The following is a 20,056-nucleotide window of genomic DNA, read 5'->3' as shown; positions in this document are numbered from 1 at the left end:
TTGGATAGAGTAACATTGGGTAGGATCTAAGTTTTGAAATTGAGGTATCCGATTGGCTTGGATAAGAGTCTCTAAACCATTTCCAATTGGTGAAATATGAGTTGTTGAAAGGTAGGAATCATAAAGGCCATTTGTTTCCACGCGGGATGAAGGAAAAAAGTATGGGTGTTATTCCTTGGAATATCGGTTGACGTTTGAGATATTTTCCATTGTATAGGTGGGTACAAATGGCGTTTGAGTTGGTGTGAATGTTCCAAATTCTATTCATAAGTAAAGCTTTGTTGTGATGGCTAATTTTTATTATCCCTAGACCCTCTTTTGGTGATCGATTTGTTTAGTTTTTCCCATCCTAAAGGATGAAATTTTTTAACCGATGAGTCATGACCCTAGAAAAATTCCTGGCACTACGATTTATCTGTTTGTGTACATGTGTGGGGAAAAGCTGTATTTTCATAAGATGGTTGGAAGTAAGTATCAAATGAAGTTTTAATGAGTACTAACCTTTCTGCTTGAGTAAGACATTTTTTCATCCAACTTTGAGCTTTACGTGCCAGCCTTTAAAACAACGGTTCAAATATATGACGGGAGGTTCTACCGTTCTTGAAATGTACCTCCAGTTATATAGGTGGGGTCGAGGTGGTTGGCATGTCAAAGAATTGTGGCAGAGTGTCTGTCATGTGGTTTCCTCCTTGGATGGTGAATGATTGTAGATTTTGTTGTATTGATTACCTGACCTGCCGAAGAGCTGTAGGATTACCTCTTTAAGTGTGTGTTACTTTCCTGGGAAGCCTTGTAGGCGATGAGGAGGTCGTCTGCATTCATTATATGTAGAATAGGTGGCGCCTTTTGTGATATGCGTAAACCTCCTACACGATTTTGAGCTTCCAGGTTTCCAAAATTTGTCGATAAGTTTTCTGACACAAATTATGAATATGTAAGAAGATAGAGGATCTCACTGTCGAATGCCTCTCGTAGGAGTGTGTAGTCGTGCAGAGTACCATTAATGTTGATTGAGTAGGTACTGTAGTGACACATAACATGATATAGACTACGAATATGGTCGGAAATCCTAATTTAGTAAAAGTTGTTTTAATGAAACCCCAGTCCAATCTATCGTATGCTTTCTGAATATCCAGTTTAAGAGCCATTTTTGGGTCTTTTGTGAGTGCCGAAGTTTTGATGTGATGGGATAGCTCTCTAGCAATTGTTATGTTATCATGTATTGATCTTTGTAGAATGAGAGCACTTTAATAAGGACTTATTAGGAATGAGAGAAGAGGTCGTATTCGATTCATCAGGATTTTGGATATAACTTTGTATGCAACATTGCAGAGGCTGATTGGTCTAAATTGAGATGATTTTGATGAATGGTCTACCTTTAGGATTAGTGTTATGTTTGTATGGTTCAAGAATGGATGAATGTTTACGGTGCTAAAAAAATTGCAGGCCATGACTATTAATCGATGGTGTGTGGTTACCCAAAAATCTTAAAAAAACTTATGGAGAATTTTTTTTTTTTTTTTTTGATGAACAAACTTATGGAGGTCAGATGAGAGCCTACGGATACCCGGGTAGGCCCTCCCCTGTATGTCTTGAGGGTGGAATATTATTAGCAAGTCATCAATTCAATTAGAGGGAAAAGAAAAGAACTCACGAACATCCGCTTTTAACCGGAAAAAAAAAACAACAAACAAACGGCTATTAGTAGATTGATTCGTCGGATCTATGAGTAGATAAAACACTACCAAAGGACACAACTTGACAATTAGATGCTCATCATCCAAGCACATTGACACTGACCCATGCACAACTGTATACCGCAACTGTCCACTTGTATTTGATGATAATCCAACTCTGTAGCCAGGACAAGTCTCTAGCTAATGGCACACATTTATGCCACATTGTTAATGTTGTGGTGTGGATTTTTCTCAAACAATCTATAAACATATCTCCATCACCTGCAAAAAGTGACGAAGCCAAGTGCACTCTAATTCCGATAAGACATACTAGTAATTGCGCTCCACCGGGTATACTAGACTTCAGCCGTGTTTTTCTTGTTGTATGAAGTAGTATGACACATCCTATCAACGAAGCGTTTTCCAAATTGACAGTAAATTCTACAGAAATTTCCAAACGATAATCTCCAAAATTGTTACATTTTCGTTCACGTGAACTACATCTTTGTTCGCGTCACGGACGAAATGAAAGAACTGTGCAGACACATCTCTCATGATTCTCATCGTACAAAGTGAAATGATAGTGATGCCCTTTATAGCTTTCACCCTTTTTCACTTTAATTATTATTACCGTGAATATATGAATGGATTTTTCACTTTAATTCATGAACCCATAACTATTCTCACCTTTAAGGTTGATATAAATGCCGAACTGTCGGTTAATCTTCAATCCTTGTGTGTGTGATACCCTCATTTTTAAGTGTCACGAGGATAATTTTCTCTTTAATTTTCTTACTCGGATGGGCATTTCAAATTCTGTGACGGGCGGATGGTTTGTTATTGGGCGCTCCATTTTTACTCTTTCTGAGATTAGTTACCCCCACTGGGTTATCCGAAATAGACCCCACGCTGCAGCTGAAGCGCACAATACCAGCTTGATTGTTGAAAATATCTGTGACATTGATATATATCTTTGAAAGTATGCCCACTGTCCATGTCGAGTCGAACATAATACTTATTTTATGTCGGTAGTGGCGTGACTCGGCATTTCACGTGTCATTCAACACCACCACACAAAGCCAGCTGCGAATCAATGCCCTACACGACCTTTTCTCCCTATAAGAAGAACAGATCGCAGAGAAGAAAAAAAAATCAGAGCTTCGAAACATAATTTAGATAGAGAAAAATATTATCAAGTCCTATTATTCTGATCAATCTTTTTAGTTCAACTATCATGGCATCCAATGACACTCTGTTAAACAAGGTATTCATAGATTTGATTAATTAATTTCAGTATGCTTCATTTTATCCTTTTGTGGTTTTCTTTTTTAATCTGAATCTGTAGTTTTAATCTCTTGGTATGATTATGTATGTAGGAAACTGAACAGGTGACGGTGGATACAGTAGATCATAGAACATACTCAGCAGGAGAACATGGAGAAGAAAAGACTACAACTGAAAACATCCAAGTCGTTCATGAACAAGTAGTACCTCCTCCTCAACACGATGAACACAGCAAGGTGGATAGTGATGCTGCCGCCCCTGCCCATGCTGCCACCCCAGGTATCTTTGCTGGTGCTGCAGCCTCAATAGCAAGTACTTATCAGTCTGCTAAAGACTTTGCTTTCTCATCAACTACTAATAATACCCACAACACCGATGAGGACACTTTACGTTAATTCGTCTTTGTTTAACTTGGTTTGTGTGTGTTTGTAATCTGCTTAGTAGTTCATAGCCCACAAGAATGAAAAAAAAAGGGGTTATGGTTTCAATTAAGCTTGCAATTAAGTTATCTGTTGGATTTTAGTTAGTTTACCTGATTTATGATGATCTTGGTGGTTGTTACCTTCCTAATTAAAAAAACATTATTAAGCCAATGAAGTACTGTTGGTGATAAATTTGTTCAAAATGTTGTTTATTTATTTTTCCTGTCGTTTTCGTTTTTTTATGGATAAGAATGAACAGAAATCACCGACCACAAAGAAGTCGCACCTAGATGCCAATTTTCTTTATGAGTCATGACCATGACGAGGACCCAAAAATGTATCGAGTCTGAAATATCTTTACTCTAGTCATTAGTGCTACTTATCTTCCCTTAATTCGTTCTTACTCCCTTATCTATAGTTCTATACTTATCTTTCTATTGTTTTAAAGTTGCTACTTTATTATCAGTGGATCGAATGGCAAGTTGTAATATCTTAATAAAGTAGCTTCTTTATTAAGATATCAAATAATAAACAAGATATTATCATCAATTTAATCATATAAATTTGATGGAATGGCAAATAGTAACCACATCCAAATTCGTTTATTCATCAAATGAAATTACCCTTCGGGAGCGGGCTCATGACAACCATGTCCAACAACATTCACGTGTCACCTCGACTCCTCGTAGGACTCGTGACCGACCGGAAGCCTATCCATCCATCTAGTACTTGAGAAGTGGAGTGCTGCTGACTGTTTCCAAGGGTAAAGTAGACTAAAGCTCAATCGAAGACAAAATCACAAGATAATGATGAAGAGTAACAATCCTTAGGTGATTCTGCTGTTACTATGTACCTTTATCACTTCATCCGTAGTAGCAACATCAGATTCATGCAAAGCTTACCCATCAGAATCATGTAAAGCTTGGAACACTGTTGATGAAGAATTAGTTCCAGAGAGAAGGGAAGTACATGGAGGAGGAAGAATATTTGATATTAGTCATACTTATAGAACCACTATGCCTTCTTGGGGATCTACAGAAGGATTAGGTCAGTTTTTATGGTTACCTGCTAGTATCAAAAATGGATCTCTTGCTAATAATTCTGAGATGAAGTTGCCTACTCATACTGGTACTCATGTTGATGCACCTGGTCATGTTTTTGATCATTATTTTGATGCTGGATTTGATGTTGATACACTTGATCTTGAGGTTCTCAATGGTATGCACCCTACACTCACTCTCTTTATTTACTTCGACAAAGTTGTAATGATTAATTGATAAAGAGTTCAACTTTTAAAATTCAAATCATAATAATTTTGAAGCTAGGGTTTAGGGTTTACACCATTGGCCATACTGACAATTTTGTTTGTTGGTTTCACAGGTCCAGCTTTCTTAGTTGATGTTCCAAGGAACAGTAATATAACTGGTAATTTTCGACACCCAATCAACTTCTGTAAATTCAATTTACCATGATTAATTGTCACCTTAGATGTTTGTGAAATGTAGGAAAATTCTTTGGGTGCAGGCTAGATCACAGAACATACATAAAGCATCCTTTGTTTCACTTAATGATTGCCAATTTCTGTCTTGAATCCTACTACTTTAGGATTTGAATCAAAACGAAACTTAGTAAGAGTATGGTGCAGAAACATGGCTCGTTCTGGTTCACCCTTGGATTCCAAAATCCTGTGGCAAATCCAAAACAATAGAATTGGAAAGTTATCAAAAAAAATCAGGAAATCGTCTATCTTTTGTTCGTTAACTAGTAAATAACTGTTATTTAACCTTAGCCACCAACAAATACAATTTTTGTTCAAAACCAGCTGTTAGTGCATTTTTGTTACATTTACTGTGAAGTTTTATGTACTGCGTTTGTCAGTTAACTATTAATAGTTTGATAATTGATTAGCCGATAACAGTTTTTTGCGTCTTACAGCTGAAGTTATGAAATCCTTACATATTCCCAAAGGAGTTAAGCGCGTGCTTTTCAGAACATTAAACACCGACAGGTACTTCGTAGTTTCCCTATCACGATGTTGTCTTAGGAGGATGATAACTTTCATACAAATTTTGTGATGCAATTTTGATAAAGTGGCTGCCATTATTCGTTGTATATTACATCAAACCTTCTAGTCGATTAAAAGACTTTACTATCTTCCTTCTTCCTGTTTTTCTAGGCATTTGTTTCCGGGATTAAAGTTTTCCTTTCTTACTAGCTTTTACTAATTAGTATAAAGATATCCACATACCTAATGGTGTAATAACTTCTGTGCTCCCTTCAGCGAGAAAAAATGAAGGACGTGACCATTGGCATACCCAAATCAAGAACTTTTTATTGGAATAACTAGTTTACTTGTTGCCATTCATGGTTGGCTCACAAAAACTGATCACATCTCCGTTTAGTTGTCTCCGTTTAGTTGTTCAGTTCTGGAAAACATTCACATAGAGTATTTTCTGGCAATTCAAATATGAACCTCAGAGTCTGTGACATTATGCACGCACCGTTCTGTATCCTCCTTAGACCTTAGTGCCCTGTTATAATTAACATCTGTCTAATTAGGTAAACTGATGACCAATTACCGTTTCCAACTCAGGAAGCTCATGTGGAAAACAGAGTTTGACACGAGCTATGTTGGATTTATGAAGGATGGCGCAAAATGGCTGGTCGAGAATACTGACATCAAGCTAGTTGGTGAGATATACATACTCATTACTCACCAATAATTACTATTTCATGTCCTGATATTTCGATACTTCTTTTTGAAAAATAAATAAATATACATAACGTTATATGGGACTTCATCTCTAAGTTTTATTGCATCCAACATACTGTTGTTCTTTAGTTTTAAGATTTTATACCAAAGAAACTATCTATTTTGTGTTGGTGCAAATGACCTCGTGAATGTACGCTTGAGAGATGCAAAATTTCATTTTGGCAGCAAGCCCAATTCTAATAGTAGAAAAGAGGTTATTCAAGGCCAATATCTAGAGAGCACAAGGGTGTTCTTTTAGTAATAAGCAGAGCACGAAGGTAGTGTATCCTTTTTCAGTGTTCTCATGTATCGGCCTAAAAGATTACCTTTCTATGGAATATCCAAGTCCTATATTTTAAAGCTTATGAAGAAAACAATCTGTTTTTATGGTATGTTTACCTTGCAAAGAAATCAAGATCCATTAGTTAAAGAATGAAAATTTATTCACTTAAGTTAATGCCTTGTGGTGCACGACCTTTTGTTGCAATTATGCGTTACACAGTCTGTTATCATGGATTTTGTTTTGGCATCTTCGTTAGGATTTCATTTATCATGTTCTGCGTTTACCTTCTTGTAATAATTACTTGCAAAGAAAAGTCACTGCTAACTGAGATGTATATTGTGAAATCTAGGAATTGATTACTTATCTGCTGCTGCTTATGACGATCTGCTTCCTTCTCACTATGTTTTTCTAGAAGGCAGGGTAATAAACACCAACCTGATCTCTTTTTCAATTTATATTTTATTTATTAGTGGGACTTATATTTGATGCCGAACAAACACTGTTTTTCTAGAAATATACGGATACATATAATTAATGTCACTTTTAACATGTGGTCTACAACTGAAAGTGATTAAGCTAGGTGTTGTAGTGTGATCATGATAACGGCCCATGTATTTTGGTACCCTTTTTTTGCTAGAACCACAATACCCCCTGAATCATCACCTTCACCAGATCATCAGTTGTTGATATGGAAAATGCCAGTTCTCTATTTCTGTCTTTAATATGTTTGTGATTTTCATATCATATAGATCACCTCTTATCCTTTTTAGGCACTTTCTCATGTAGCAGACTTTTCATCAATGAAAGGACAAAACACTTGATGTTACTTCTCACTAGAATAAGGCTCACATTTGGTCTATATGGTCTGTGACGCCTGTCTTTACTTTCCTTGTAAATGAGTTAAAAATCTCATCCAATAGCAAGGATCTAGTGATAATTGATGACCAAGTATTTACAGGAGATCATTCTTGTGGAAGGGTTAAAATTGGATGACATCGAGGCAGGGTTATACAATGTGCATTGCTTACCTCTAAGGTTACTAGGTGCTGAGGGATCCCCACTACGATGCATTCTCATAAAATGATGAGTCAGTCTTTGTGTAAGTCTCTTGTACATCAGTTGTCCCCTCGTTTTATTTACTTGGGGTAACGGCTTCTGAATACTGATTGATCTGAATGTGAGTGTGCAGGAGCATGTTTGAGGAGCTGTTGTAATTCTTATTTCTGCAAAAATGAGCGTTTCCGCAGTTTGAAGCCAAATTAGCAGCATCCTAAAGGCACGGAGCAGGATTAGGTTAGCACGTATTTGCTTAAGAGAGAACAATTCACAAGGTCTAAAGGTACCGCAAGAGATAACTAGTGTACAGCGCAGATATATTGTAAGTTTAGCTTCCTCTTCCAGTAAACTTTGAATGTTACCAGGAGGCTCAGATAACCGAACTCTATTAAGTTTATCGATTCTAGTCAACTTGGACAACACGTCCGCTACTTTATTCTTCTCTTTTTGCACATAAGAACAGTGCCAAGAGCTAAATGGTTGAAATAAATTCTTAATATCTTTAATAAGGTTGTGTAATCTCCAGTCTAAGTTGTAATCATCTTTGTTGACAGCATCCACCACGAGCTTTGAGTCCAGTTCAAAATAAAACTCCTGCATTTCCAGTTCTCTTGCCCACTTAACAGCCTCCCATAAACCACTGCACTCTGCATGCTCCGGACTAGATGATTCAGCTAGACAGATACACTTCGATCCTCTGTGATGACCTGCAAAATCACGGATAATGAGACCAGTGCCACCAGAGTTATCACGATAAGAATCATCAGAATTAAAAGTAAAAACTCCATTTGGAGGTGGAGACCAATGCAAATTATTTCTAATTTGCCTATGTTGTTGGTAGGGGTGTAAATTCGGGCAGGCCGGGCCGCCCGATCCAAAAACTAAGACAGGCCGGGCAGGCCAGGCTTAATATTTATGAGCCCGTAAACAAATTCAGGCCGGACAGGCCGGGCACAAGTAGATAATTTGCTACCCAAAGACCGCCCAAAGCCCGCTTTTTATACGGGAAGGCCAGATCGGGCCGGACAGGCCACTATTTTGAATCTTTTTTTTAAAATTTAAATTTTCAAATGAACGGTATTAAACACAATATCCTTTCCTTTCCAACATCGCATATCGTAAGTGATAGTATTATTTTATATTTAAATTACACTGACAAATTTCTAATTTTAGCCGATAATAAATAATTAATTAGAGTACAATAAACTTTCTAATAAGAAAATATATTACCATTAATGTTTTGAAAAGGTTAATTATAAGTAAAAAAACAATTATATATTTTATTTTTCTTGACACAAAATTGACAATTATAAAATTGTAACTTTTAAGTCTTTTTAAGAGGATATTAAATGATTAATGGCACATAGAAGGCTTTCAGGCCGGGCACCAGGCCGGGTATCAGGTCGGGCATCATAATTAATCGCAAAGCCCGAGACCGCCCAATAAATTAATCCAGGCCAGGCCGGGTGGTCCATGACGGGCCATAACAGGCTTTGGGCTACTTCGGGTACAGGCGGGCTCGGGCGGATACAGGCAGGCCGAGTATTATTTACACCCCTAGTTGTTGGGGTTTTTACGAGACATTTCTGCATAATCTGAAATGTACTTCCTGCATTTTTGAATAATGACCTCTGGAGTGGTTGTCGAATCTTTGAAGATTTTATCACATCTCTGAGACCAAATACACTAAGCAACTATTGTGATTCTGTAGATGTTATCTTCATTGATATGACTGGTTTGAAGGTTATCAAAGAAAGTGCAAATCCAGGCCACCAGATTAATGTTATCAGGTGTATGAATACCCAGAACACCAAACCAGACAGGTTTTACCAGAGAACATTCAAGAATGCAATGAGTAGTTGTTTCAATCTTTTGAGAGCAGAAAGGACAACTGAAATCTCCATTCTGTATTGCATAGGTGAGCTTGTCTCTAGTTGGGAGAATATCCTTCACGCATTTCCATAAGAATTGAGTGATTCTTGGAAGAAGAGGCAGTTTCCATAGTCTCTTAAAAACCATCTTCATTCTTGGAGAGATCACAACATTAGAGCTTTGTTCTTCATACATCTTTTTTATAAGTAGATTTTACTGTGAATTGTCCATTTCTCTCTAAGGTCCAAACCATTTTGTCTTCATACTGAGGAAAAAATCTCATAGAGAGGATAAGTCTTGTTGTGCAGTCTTCAAAGAGAGATAGAATTGAACCAGAATTCCACCTTATAGTGTCAGGAGAAAAGAGCTGGAACATACTCCCTCCATTCGTTTTTAATAGGCTGGTTTTGTTTTAGAGAAAATTAAGGAAATTAAGGGAACTAATCACTGAAAGTGGCCCTCATGACACTTGTTAATAAAAGAAGTGAAGTGAAATGGTCCCCATGACACTTGTCAGCAAAAGAAGTACAGTGAAATGGTCCACATGACACTTGTCATCAAAAGAAGTTAAGAGAAAAGTGGTCACAAAAAACTAAAGTAACATTTGACTTTCCCAATTAGGAAAAACCTATTTTCTTAAAACATTTATTTTAGGAAACCAGCCTATTAAAAAGGAACGGAGGGAGTACTTGTATTGCTCAGCATTTGTGACACCAATTTTGGGAGAAGGAGGAACATTAAGACCCTGCACCCAATTATGCTTCCAAATAAGAATAGAGTGACCATCACCAATGCTCCAAGAACTGTATTTTTGGATGAAGCTTAGTTCAGAACTAATGCTAGTCCATGACCATTAATTCATCATCAAAACTTGAACTTTTTTTTTTTTTTTTTTTAAAAACTCGATCCATAATCGGTTGATGTTAGTGCAGTTGTAAACCGATTCTGGGTTGAGTTTTTTCAAAGGACGGAGTAAACCCAGAATCGGGTTTTTTCAATACACACAAAAACCGATTGTAAGAATCGGTGTTTAGGGATGTCCACATATCTGATTATACCTTACTTTCAGAAACAAAATATTCATTACATAGTTTAGGAAATTAGGATTCAATATGGGAAATCCAGAATTTGACACATCAAATTTTCATCAATGAACCTCCGAGCACGTCGGTACAACGTCGTATATTCTTTGTGATGAATGAACTTAGTTTCCCCATTACGAATTCTCCAAAGCCCATTGAAACGTTCTAGCTGAAATTCAATGAATTCTCGTATGTTAGTATGAGAACTTTTAACGATGACATAAGTATAAATATTATCGGATTACTCACTTTTTCCCTAATAGGAGCTTGTGGATGATGTTGGTACACCATATTTCTAACTTTAACATACTCTCGCATTGCACTTTTTATGTAGTTGAATCGAAATGCCAAGTCTCTCCATTAACGGTTATTGGATTCGCGGTATGCCCGTAAAAGAACTCTTTAACTCTCTTCCAAAACATTGAATAGATTTCATTCGGACGTTCATGGAACGTATTATCAAATGATTTAACGAGACATAAATCTTCATACGGTTCCCATTTCACGATATGCTTATCTACTACCGGATCTCATTCCATTTTCTAGGCTAAGTGTGTGATGTGGGAGTGGCTCAAAGAGGTTGTCCTTATATAGATAAGGACTCAATGGCTATTTTTTTTTTCAAATTCAATTCACATAATCGGATTTTATGGATGTCCAAATAGACCGATTATGTCCTTGCAAAATCATATAAAATATGCCTCTCAATAATCGGTTTTTAATATTGCATATGTAATCCGATTCTTAGCAAAAAAAGTTACAGAAAAGGTGTCACTTTTCCTTAGTAGAATCGGATTACATGTAATGCCCATATAGACCAATTCCGGAGGTTGTCAAATTCAACCTCTTAACAATCGGTTTTTAATATTTCACTTTTAATTCGATTCTTGTCAAAAAAAAGTTACAGAAAAGGTGTCACTTTTCCTTAGTAGAATCGTATTACATGAAATGCCCACATAGAATGATTCTTAAGGTTATCAAAACTCTGGATTATTTTGTTTTCTCAGAATCAGACTTTTAAAGTATCCGTATAAACCGATTCTGAACACCTACAAACCAAGTGAATGAAATTTTCAGAATCGGTCTATGTAGTGCACCATCAAAACCCGATTCTGAAATTGTACCCCTGGAGAACTTTTAGAATCGGATTTTATAAAGGTACATGTATACCGATTATGACAGAAAAAACAGCCAGAATCCTTCACTTTTTGCACACACACATTGTAGTTGGTTCTTTTGTTGCGTCTTAGACAAACACAAACAATTTTCAAAAGAATCCAGATTCAGTCATTCATAAACTAGGAATATAACCGAACATAATTTGACAATAAGTTTAAGACATAAGTTTTGACTCCATAATTATTCAAAATTAAAGACATAAGTTTGAAACCATTCATTCATGAACATCCCCACCACGACCACGTCCACGATCACCTCGTCCTCGTTTAGCAGGTTGGGCGCTTCTCGATGCACCTTCAGAGTTCCTTTTTATGGTGACTCTCTTCCTATTTTTCTTTGGCTCCTCCTCCACCGGTTCCCCAAACTTTGCACCCCCTTCTACATCTTCGAGACTGTTCAATTCATCAATCAGTTTTTCATTGTCCTTAACATATTTACCTTCCTTGATATGTAGCCTTGCTTGGGTTATCAAGTGCCCGACTCGTCTTCTATGTTTCCATTTTAAACAACAAACATTCAACAAATAATACTAAAACCATTAACAAAACTGTAATTGAGTAACAATATGCGCCAGGTATTCGAGAGTTGTATCTTTGTCCACTATCTGGGGTCTCTCATATACTAGTATCACTCAAGTATGCGAAACATTGAGGTACCACGACATGTAACCCGAAATTGCCTCATTATCTGTTCTCGATCGACCATCCATAGCATATCCGTTGAACCTTCTCTCTTCCCAATATTCACATGATGGTAAAGGGCCATGAACAATCTCAATATCATTATCAAATGAATCGTTTTTTTTCTCAACGATTTTAAACTTCTTGTGCTCCTTTGGGATTTTTTGTACGTATCTGCATTGTCTTGCGACTCTCATCGGGTTGTACATTATATATCCTCTTCGGTGAAACGAAGGCCCAAAATAACTTTGTTGCTCGGAGCACCCAACCATCTTTCCTTTTTTCTTTGGAAAAATACTTCTTGTAAGGGTCAAAGACAACATCTTCCGTTGTCAAATTTCCCAACTGGCGTCTCAACTTCAGATAAACCACATCTTGGGACTTTTCCTTACTGTTGTAGGTGTACATGTCCCCATAAAAGTTATCGTCCCATTCATTGTCTCAAAAGCCCTTTCAGCAAAAATTGGGAAGTGCAAATATATCCACGCCTGCAGAAAAGCCATATTCCCTCCGATTTGGTTTCTTTCAGCCCTAGAAGCCTTTCTCAACTCGTTCAACGAGTGTGCAAGGATGGCAGTGCCCCAAGTGTATTCGTGAATCTTGTCAAATGGTTGCAACAGCTGAATAAAGTTGGCGTTCACACGGGCACCAGAAATGTCGGGAAAGATAACATCTCCCGGGATGTAGAGGACATACGCATTGGCCGTGGCGAAGATACGTTCCTTGGTCACCTCTTTTCCCTCTACACGAAGTTTCTTTGTTCCCATGAAGAGGTCCCTCAACTTCGAGAGATGGAATATCCTCTGCTTAGATTTGCCTACTAGCATTTATGACTTGGTCATATCCCCATACCATTGGAACACATTCTTGGTGAACGCGTAAATCTTGTCCCACTAAAGCTCTTGTGTGTAGCCTTCGTGCTTCACGGCTTTACCATCTATGCTTAGCCCGGTACTGAACTTCGCATCATTTGGAATTATCGTCATTTCGCCAAACGGAAGATTCAAAGTATTCGTTTCCCCATAATATCTCTCGGCAAAGGCGGAACAAAGAGGTTTGTCGTAACCAAGATCCAAATTCTCGACCGCAGGCAACAACCTCGTAGATTTGACTAGCTCGACTACTTCTTCAACTTTTCCAATGGTCGATTCTGGTGCTTCCAGCACCCAATTCTTCATCATACTCACTGACGTTCCTGGCTTTATACGATGAACGACATCCTTGTGATCCTATAAAACAAAACAAATCCGATGGAAAATGATCAAAAAATTATACAGATAATAAGTTTTATGTTACATAACATAAGTTTTAGGTAGTTAATATGGTATGGCAGACAACAGCGGCCCAACTCTTTTTGTACCCCATAAAAAATTTCCTCCATCACCGGGTAACCCGTAAACGGTATCAGTAGGTCCGCGAGGAAACATCTTCAGCGGGTCAGGCATGTGGCTTCCTTTATTCTTCTTTGGATAATCTTTCTTACCATTTGTCTTACCTTATTCTTGAGCGTCTCCTCTTTGGACTTGTTGTTGAACTTCTCCACCTTGGACTTGTTCTTGCACTTGTTCTTAAACTTCTCCTATATTTTCATCAACTTCGTTCTCACTTTCTTCTCCATCACCTTCATTCGCACTTTCTTCATCATCACCTTGATCCTCACTTTCTTCTTCATCATCTTCCTTGCCACCAATTTCGTCTTCATCACCTTCCTTTCCACCACTTTCTTCTTCATTAACTTCCTCCTCACCACTTTCTTCTTCAACAACTTCTCTATCACCATCTCCTTCTTCAGTAGGTGTATCAGAATCACATTCTTCTTGTCTTGGATGCTCCTCTTGAGGTGGTGGGTCATTGATGCGGATCACTTTGGTTTTACTCCCGAGCCCCTTCGATGAAAAGCAATTAAATTATGACCGCCCTCTCGACGAGGTCTCAAACTCTGAGGAGAATCAAAGTTATTTTTTCTCTTATATTTCTTTTCGGCTTGATTTTGTTGCTTGTCCTTGTTTGGCCTATAGAATACGAAGATAAGCGACAAACAACAATGAAATTGAATGCATAATTTTGAATTCAAGGTATACAATCATTTTACTCGATATACATTCAAAATTGATTCCTAACATAACACCTAACAATCGGATTATATAAGTGCTCATGTAATCTGATTCCAACAAAAACAAGTAACAGAAAAATTGGGCATTTTTTCTTACAAGAATCAATTTACTCGATAGACATGTAATATCTGATTCTAGCATTACACATCAACAATCGGTTTTTATAAGTGCTCATGTAATCCGATTATGGGCTAAGAAGATGAGAATTCAAAGGCTACACACTCGTTTTTGTGGACACATATGTAATCCGATTATAACAAAAAAAATTTACGGAAAAACGGTTATCCCTACAGTAACGGAATCGGGCTATGTGGATATTAACATTGTCCAATTCTGGTTCAAATTTCTCGAACCAGAAAACACATGCAACACAATCGGTGTTTGTGACCAAGAACATCAATTGTTTCTAAACACAATCGGTTCACAAGTACATTAACATTATCCGATTCTGGGAAACCAGGAAAATTTTGATTTCAAAAATTTTGATTTTCGACCCATTTTCTCCTCTTATGCGATCAAAGATGGTTCGTCTACCTCAACCCTTTTCTTCTTCGGTTTGTTTCCAATCGCTTGAACAATTCCGGGATTACTCGCACTAGGATAGTTCTGGTTAGTAGCGTGCTCCACTCGCGTTTGTTTCGTCATTATATAGAAGAAAAAAACACCGACTAATCGTTTTTGGATCATCGATGATTGACGATATTTTGGTTTCAAAAAAAAAATAGGGAGAAGAAGAAAAGAAGAATCGGTTATTAAGTTAGATTTGAAACCGATTTTAATTTTAGGTTTTATAATTAAGAGTTAATAGGGGTAAATTGGTAGTATTAATATTTTTTAGAGGGTAAATTGGTAGTTTCAGCAAATTTAGACACCCATTATCATTTCCTATTCGGTAGATGAATTAATTTATAGGCCCAAAATAATCACACTAGGCCCCAAACTAGCCAGGCTTTATATGTGTTGACACCATTGTACAAGTAAATAATTATCTTATCTTTTTTTTTTGGTTGGGTCACCATCAAAATATGATTAAGACCTTTCTGAATGGAAAGTACTATCTCAGTTTTTCGTTGAACTGTATCAAGTATCGACAAAATAATTTCTCAGTCTAAAGTGTGAATTACTTCAAATTCAGAATGTTCATGTCGAATGCAAAGGTCAACTTTGGCTCTTTTTGCTATCACAAGTGTATTAAAAAGCAAAAAAATTATTACAAGAGTTTATATGATAGGATTATGCAAGTCGCAATTGTATTTGTTTTTCCCAAAAAGGAGGAAGAATCCTCATTCATTCATTAAATTATCTGCTACCTCAACAAAGTGAGGAAGAGAGTTGATTACAGTTACATTCCATAATCGGAATTCCAGATTGTTTAAAAGGATTCTACGATTTTCCTCTGTCCTGTATTTGGTGATAGCAATTCTGTCACAACAAGTAGAGATATGAGTTGCTTGAGCTATTACCTATTCAATATAAAACCTTGCACTTTACAGTTTATGCCATCTCTAGGGTTTGATCCAAAGTCTTCACTAATATTGAATCTATGTTCTCTATCTTTCTCGTACATTCCCGCTAACAACCCGAGTATAGGTTCAGAGTCTCTCTGGAAAATGATATTATGACCACTCCACTATATTTTCCATTGGAAAGCTGCTTCTGCTCCTTTAAATTCTACCTCTTCTCTAGTTCTATAATCGGCGTGCAGTCCCCAAGCTTCCGATGAGGATCCTGAAAAGTTATGTAGAGTCAGACCTACACTAAAGGTAGTAGTAGGGTTCAACATCATCATTGATAGTGCAATGTCTATGGTCACTGATATGAATTTCTTATTGTCACCAAGTTCTTCTAATGTTATTATCAAATCTTTATCATTCATTGGGTTGTAAAACAGAGTTTGCATTATGTTATAATCTGCACTACTAACATTCATGAAACTATTAATGTACTTAACAACCATTTTTGCAGTTTCAGCATTATTTTGTTTGGTTTTCTGAAACACAAGATTGCACCTTGATTTCCACACATGCCAAATGATAACGCTACAAAAGGCAGACCATTCCATAACACCCCTATTTCTATCCTGATTGTTGTATATGTCACTAAGCCAATCATGAAAATTATTTATCCCATTAACAACATAATGCATATCAAAATTTAAATGCATCCATATCTGAAAACAAAGTTACATTGCAGAAAAACATGGGTAATACTTTCATCTCCATTATTATATAAGTTGCATGAGGTGTTGACATTTGGAAATTTGGATGCCACTCTCATACTAGCAGGGACTATGGAGTGAGCAGCCTTCCAAACAAACATTTTAACAATAGGGGGTACCTTCATATTCCATATTTTGTTCCGGTCCATATTGTCAGAGCCTGTAGAATTTATTGAGTTGAACAAAGATTTAACAGAAAAGGTACCTGAATTGTTTAGGATCCATTGAGGTTCATCTGCCTTACTTGTAGGGAGAATTTGAATTCTCATAATAATGTTAGTAGTATCCTGATCAAAACATATTGCTAACTTTGTTAAATTCTAAGTTCCCTGATAAGTTATTAGTTGACTAACCATACCAAAATTTTCGACTTGGCTAATGGAGGTTTAACACTTGTGATCCAACCATCATCCCATATGTCTATATTCTCTCCATAAGCAATTATCTTTATCATTGACACCTGTTTAAATTGTTTTCCACATCCAGCTATCTTTTTGTTTAGGCTTAGAGTTAACATGCAAAATGTCTCATTTAGGGTAGTGTTTAGCTTTCGGGATGGTGGCACAAAGAGAAGATGGGTTTTCTTTGAGTAAGATGGCAAAAAGAGAAGATGATGCCCACTTTAGCCCAAATCAAAAAAAGAATGAATGATGAGATCCTAAAGAAAAACAGGAAGCATGGGAAAACAAGAATAAGACCCATCAATTCAACAAAATGAATGAAGACCAAAATAAAATAAAATGAGCACCACCAATTGGAACCAAAAGGAAAAAAAAAAAACCACCATCTTGAGGAACCTGAAATTCTTAAAAGGAACAAGGATGTTGCAGCTGGTAACAAAGAAATGCACATGGCTAGGGAAAATGCTTTGGCTAATAGTATCCTTGAAATCCCTTTCATTGCAATTGTGGTAACCATCCTAAATCTCATTTCTTTTATAAATTCCTCTTATAATGCTTGCATGATCACTAATATGACCTTACATAGCTTGTTAAGACCTATCTTCAAGTACCCCATTGTCTCTTATTTTTGGCGAATTTTCACTTCTCTGGCCTGGAATTTCCAAGGTCTTGGCACAAAGAATATCCAGAAGTATCTCAATGACATGTTGAACAAGCTAAACCTTGACATTCTCTTCCTTTTCGAAACCAAACAAAAAAATGAAAAACAAAGGAAAACCATGATGGATGTTAATGTTCAAAATTATTAGTTTGTGGAGCCAGGTATGGCTAGTGGCATTGCAGGTGGACTAGCATTGATATGAAAAAGAAATATCTCCCTAGAGGTTAGTCTAAGAAAACTGAATCTTGGATGACGATTGATAATAGGCTCTCACTAATGTCTCCCTTGGTTGATTATTAGAGATTTCAATTTTATCTATCATGATTCCAAAAAATTCAGTGCTTATCTTAGTAACACCACCGAGACAAATATTTTCAATCGTAAAATCAATGATTTGGATCTCATAGACATAAGTTTCAATGATTTTCCCTTCACTTGATCAAACAAGAGATCTAGTCCAGCTCCCACTAAGAAATACTAGATAGAGGGTTAGCTACGAAAAATTGGTTATTATTATTTTCTAATACCACTATATCCAATATGCTTCATATTTACTTTGACCATCATCCCATTTTACCTAATACTAATCCCTACCGGAAAAGTGGCATCGTATTGGGCCTTGCATTGATCATGAAGAGTGCATTAAGATCATTGTTGAATGCTGGAGCAGAAGTCTTTGTGGGTCTATTGCCTTTATTATTCCCACAAAGCTAAAGGACATCAAACTCATTATCAAAGTCTGGAAAAAGGAAGTGTACGGCAATATCAAAACCAATATTGAAGACTGCAAGAATTATCTGTAAAAATTAGCTTTATAAAAATTATCATAGGAATGATAGAGGTCAAATGCTTAATGCTGCTAGAAAAAAGGTCAATGATTGGATTGATATTGAGGAAATTTTTTGGAAAACTAAAAGTAGGGACCAAACTATAAAGCTTGGGGACATAAACACTAAATTCTTCCATTGGTCCACCAAGCGCAGAACTAGAAGAAACATAATTAAGCCCATCCAGGATGAGAATGATAATTGGATCCAAATGCTAAAAATATCTCAAGCTTCTTCACAAATCACTTCTCAAGTATGGTAACTGCAGAGAGCAATAAGATAAACCCAGACATCATCAACCTTAACCCTACTACCACCTCCCATCATAACAACGATATTCTCAACATAGTTCCAGATATGTAGGAAATCAAATCTACTATTTTCAGTATGGTTGGTGATAAAGGTTCTGGTTTTGATGACATCCCACAAAAAAAAAATCAAGCTAACTAGGACATTGTTGGGAAGGATCTGGTCAAAATAGCATGAATATTTTTTTTTGGACATAAGTCAAAGGAAAGGAATTCTACTTTTATATCCCTTATACCCAAAATGGACAACCCCTCCTCTCCAAGCCATTTTAGACCAATAAGTCTATACAACACCACCTATAAAATCATTCCAAACTCATAGCCCAAAGAATGGAACCTTTCCTCAACAAAATCGTTTCTCCCTACCAATCTGCCTTCATTCCTAGCAGAAAAATTTCTGGCAATGTCAATATTACCCATGAAATCATTCATAACATGAGATCCAAAAATGATAAGAAAGATGAGAATGACAGAATGAGAATAAAAATTGACATATCTAAGACTTTTGATAAAGTGGACTAGGATTTCCTTTTGGATATTATGAAGAAAATTGGCTTCAATGACCAATGATGTTACAAAATTTACCAATGCATATCTACTACAAGTTTACAATCTCTGTAGTGCTTATAAAAGGGCTCCTGATAAATTATGCAAACCTTACATAGGTCTTAAACAAGGTTATCCCCTCCTCCATATCTCTGCGTGGAAGCCTTCTCAAGAACTCTCATTAAAGCTGAAGTAATAAACCTCAAATCTGGCATAAAAATATGTAAGAAAACACCATCTATCAATCATCTTCTTTTTGTTAATGATCGCATAATATTATGCAAAACCAACAAAAGCTGAAAGCCAGAACTTGATTGACATATTCAAAATATTCAGTACCACCTCATGACAGCTCATAAACTTCAACAAGTCAGGAGTCTTCTTCAGCAACGATATTGATGGAAAACCTAAGTACTCACATTCGCAACAATATGGGAGTTCAAATGCTGGATTTGAATGATAAGTACCCTGGTTCCCACTTATTCACTCACAAAAGAAAAATTCTCTCATTCAAACCATGTGTTGAAAACCTCAAAATAAGACTAGCTAGCTGGAAAAAAAGGTCCTCTTAATCCAGCAGGGAGATATACTCTCATAAGCATTGTCACATCTACTTCTAGCATTTACTAGATGAACAGTTTCAAAATCCCAAAACAAACTTTCCATGACCTCAACAAGATTCAGAGATACTTTCT

At 36.7% G+C, this 20,056-nt stretch overlaps 1 protein-coding gene across 3 annotated transcripts; it reads left to right on the top strand.

Moving 5' to 3' along the window:
- The first annotated feature begins 2,781 nt into the window (after nucleotides 1-2,781).
- LOC113292971 (cyclase-like protein 2) lies at nucleotides 2,782-8,346 on the top strand. 3 transcript variants are annotated; one of them, XR_003331982.1, is made up of 9 exons: nucleotides 2,782-2,940; nucleotides 3,053-4,600; nucleotides 4,763-4,807; nucleotides 5,318-5,390; nucleotides 5,976-6,073; nucleotides 6,767-6,837; nucleotides 7,376-7,516; nucleotides 7,607-7,795; nucleotides 8,028-8,346. XR_003331982.1 is itself a non-coding variant. In XM_026541770.1 (8 exons), exons 2-7 carry the CDS (start codon nucleotides 4,399-4,401, stop codon nucleotides 7,499-7,501), a joined length of 615 nt encoding a protein of 204 aa, XP_026397555.1. In that variant the 5' UTR covers nucleotides 2,782-2,940; nucleotides 3,053-4,398; the 3' UTR covers nucleotides 7,502-7,516; nucleotides 7,607-7,988. The 3 variants fall into 3 exon arrangements, 2 of the variants coding, with proteins under 2 accessions (XP_026397555.1, XP_026397560.1); XM_026541770.1 differs by lacking the exon at nucleotides 8,028-8,346 and having other exon boundaries at nucleotides 7,607-7,988; XM_026541775.1 differs by lacking the exons at nucleotides 7,376-7,516; nucleotides 8,028-8,346 and having other exon boundaries at nucleotides 7,607-7,988.
- Nucleotides 8,347-20,056: the final 11,710 nt, after the last annotated feature.

This window comes from Papaver somniferum, chromosome 1 (assembly GCF_003573695.1).
Source record: "Papaver somniferum cultivar HN1 chromosome 1, ASM357369v1, whole genome shotgun sequence".
Taxonomy (NCBI): Eukaryota; Viridiplantae; Streptophyta; class Magnoliopsida; order Ranunculales; family Papaveraceae; genus Papaver; species Papaver somniferum.
Note: the sequence above shows the minus strand (reverse complement) of the source record. Positions and strands in the feature narration are given on the sequence as shown.

What these genes read in the sequence shown, in the direction of transcription:
- LOC113292971 (XM_026541770.1), top strand. Translation starts at nt 4,399, where the DNA reads ATGCCTTCTTGGGGATCTACAGAAGGATTAGGTCAGTTTTTATGGTTA. An exon ending in AAGGAACAGTAATATAACTG is followed by an intron (nt 4,808 to 5,317) that starts GTAATTTTCGAC and finishes TGCGTCTTACAG; the next exon opens with CTGAAGTTATGAAATCCTTA. An exon ending in TACTGACATCAAGCTAGTTG is followed by an intron (nt 6,074 to 6,766) that starts GTGAGATATACA and finishes TGTGAAATCTAG; the next exon opens with GAATTGATTACTTATCTGCT.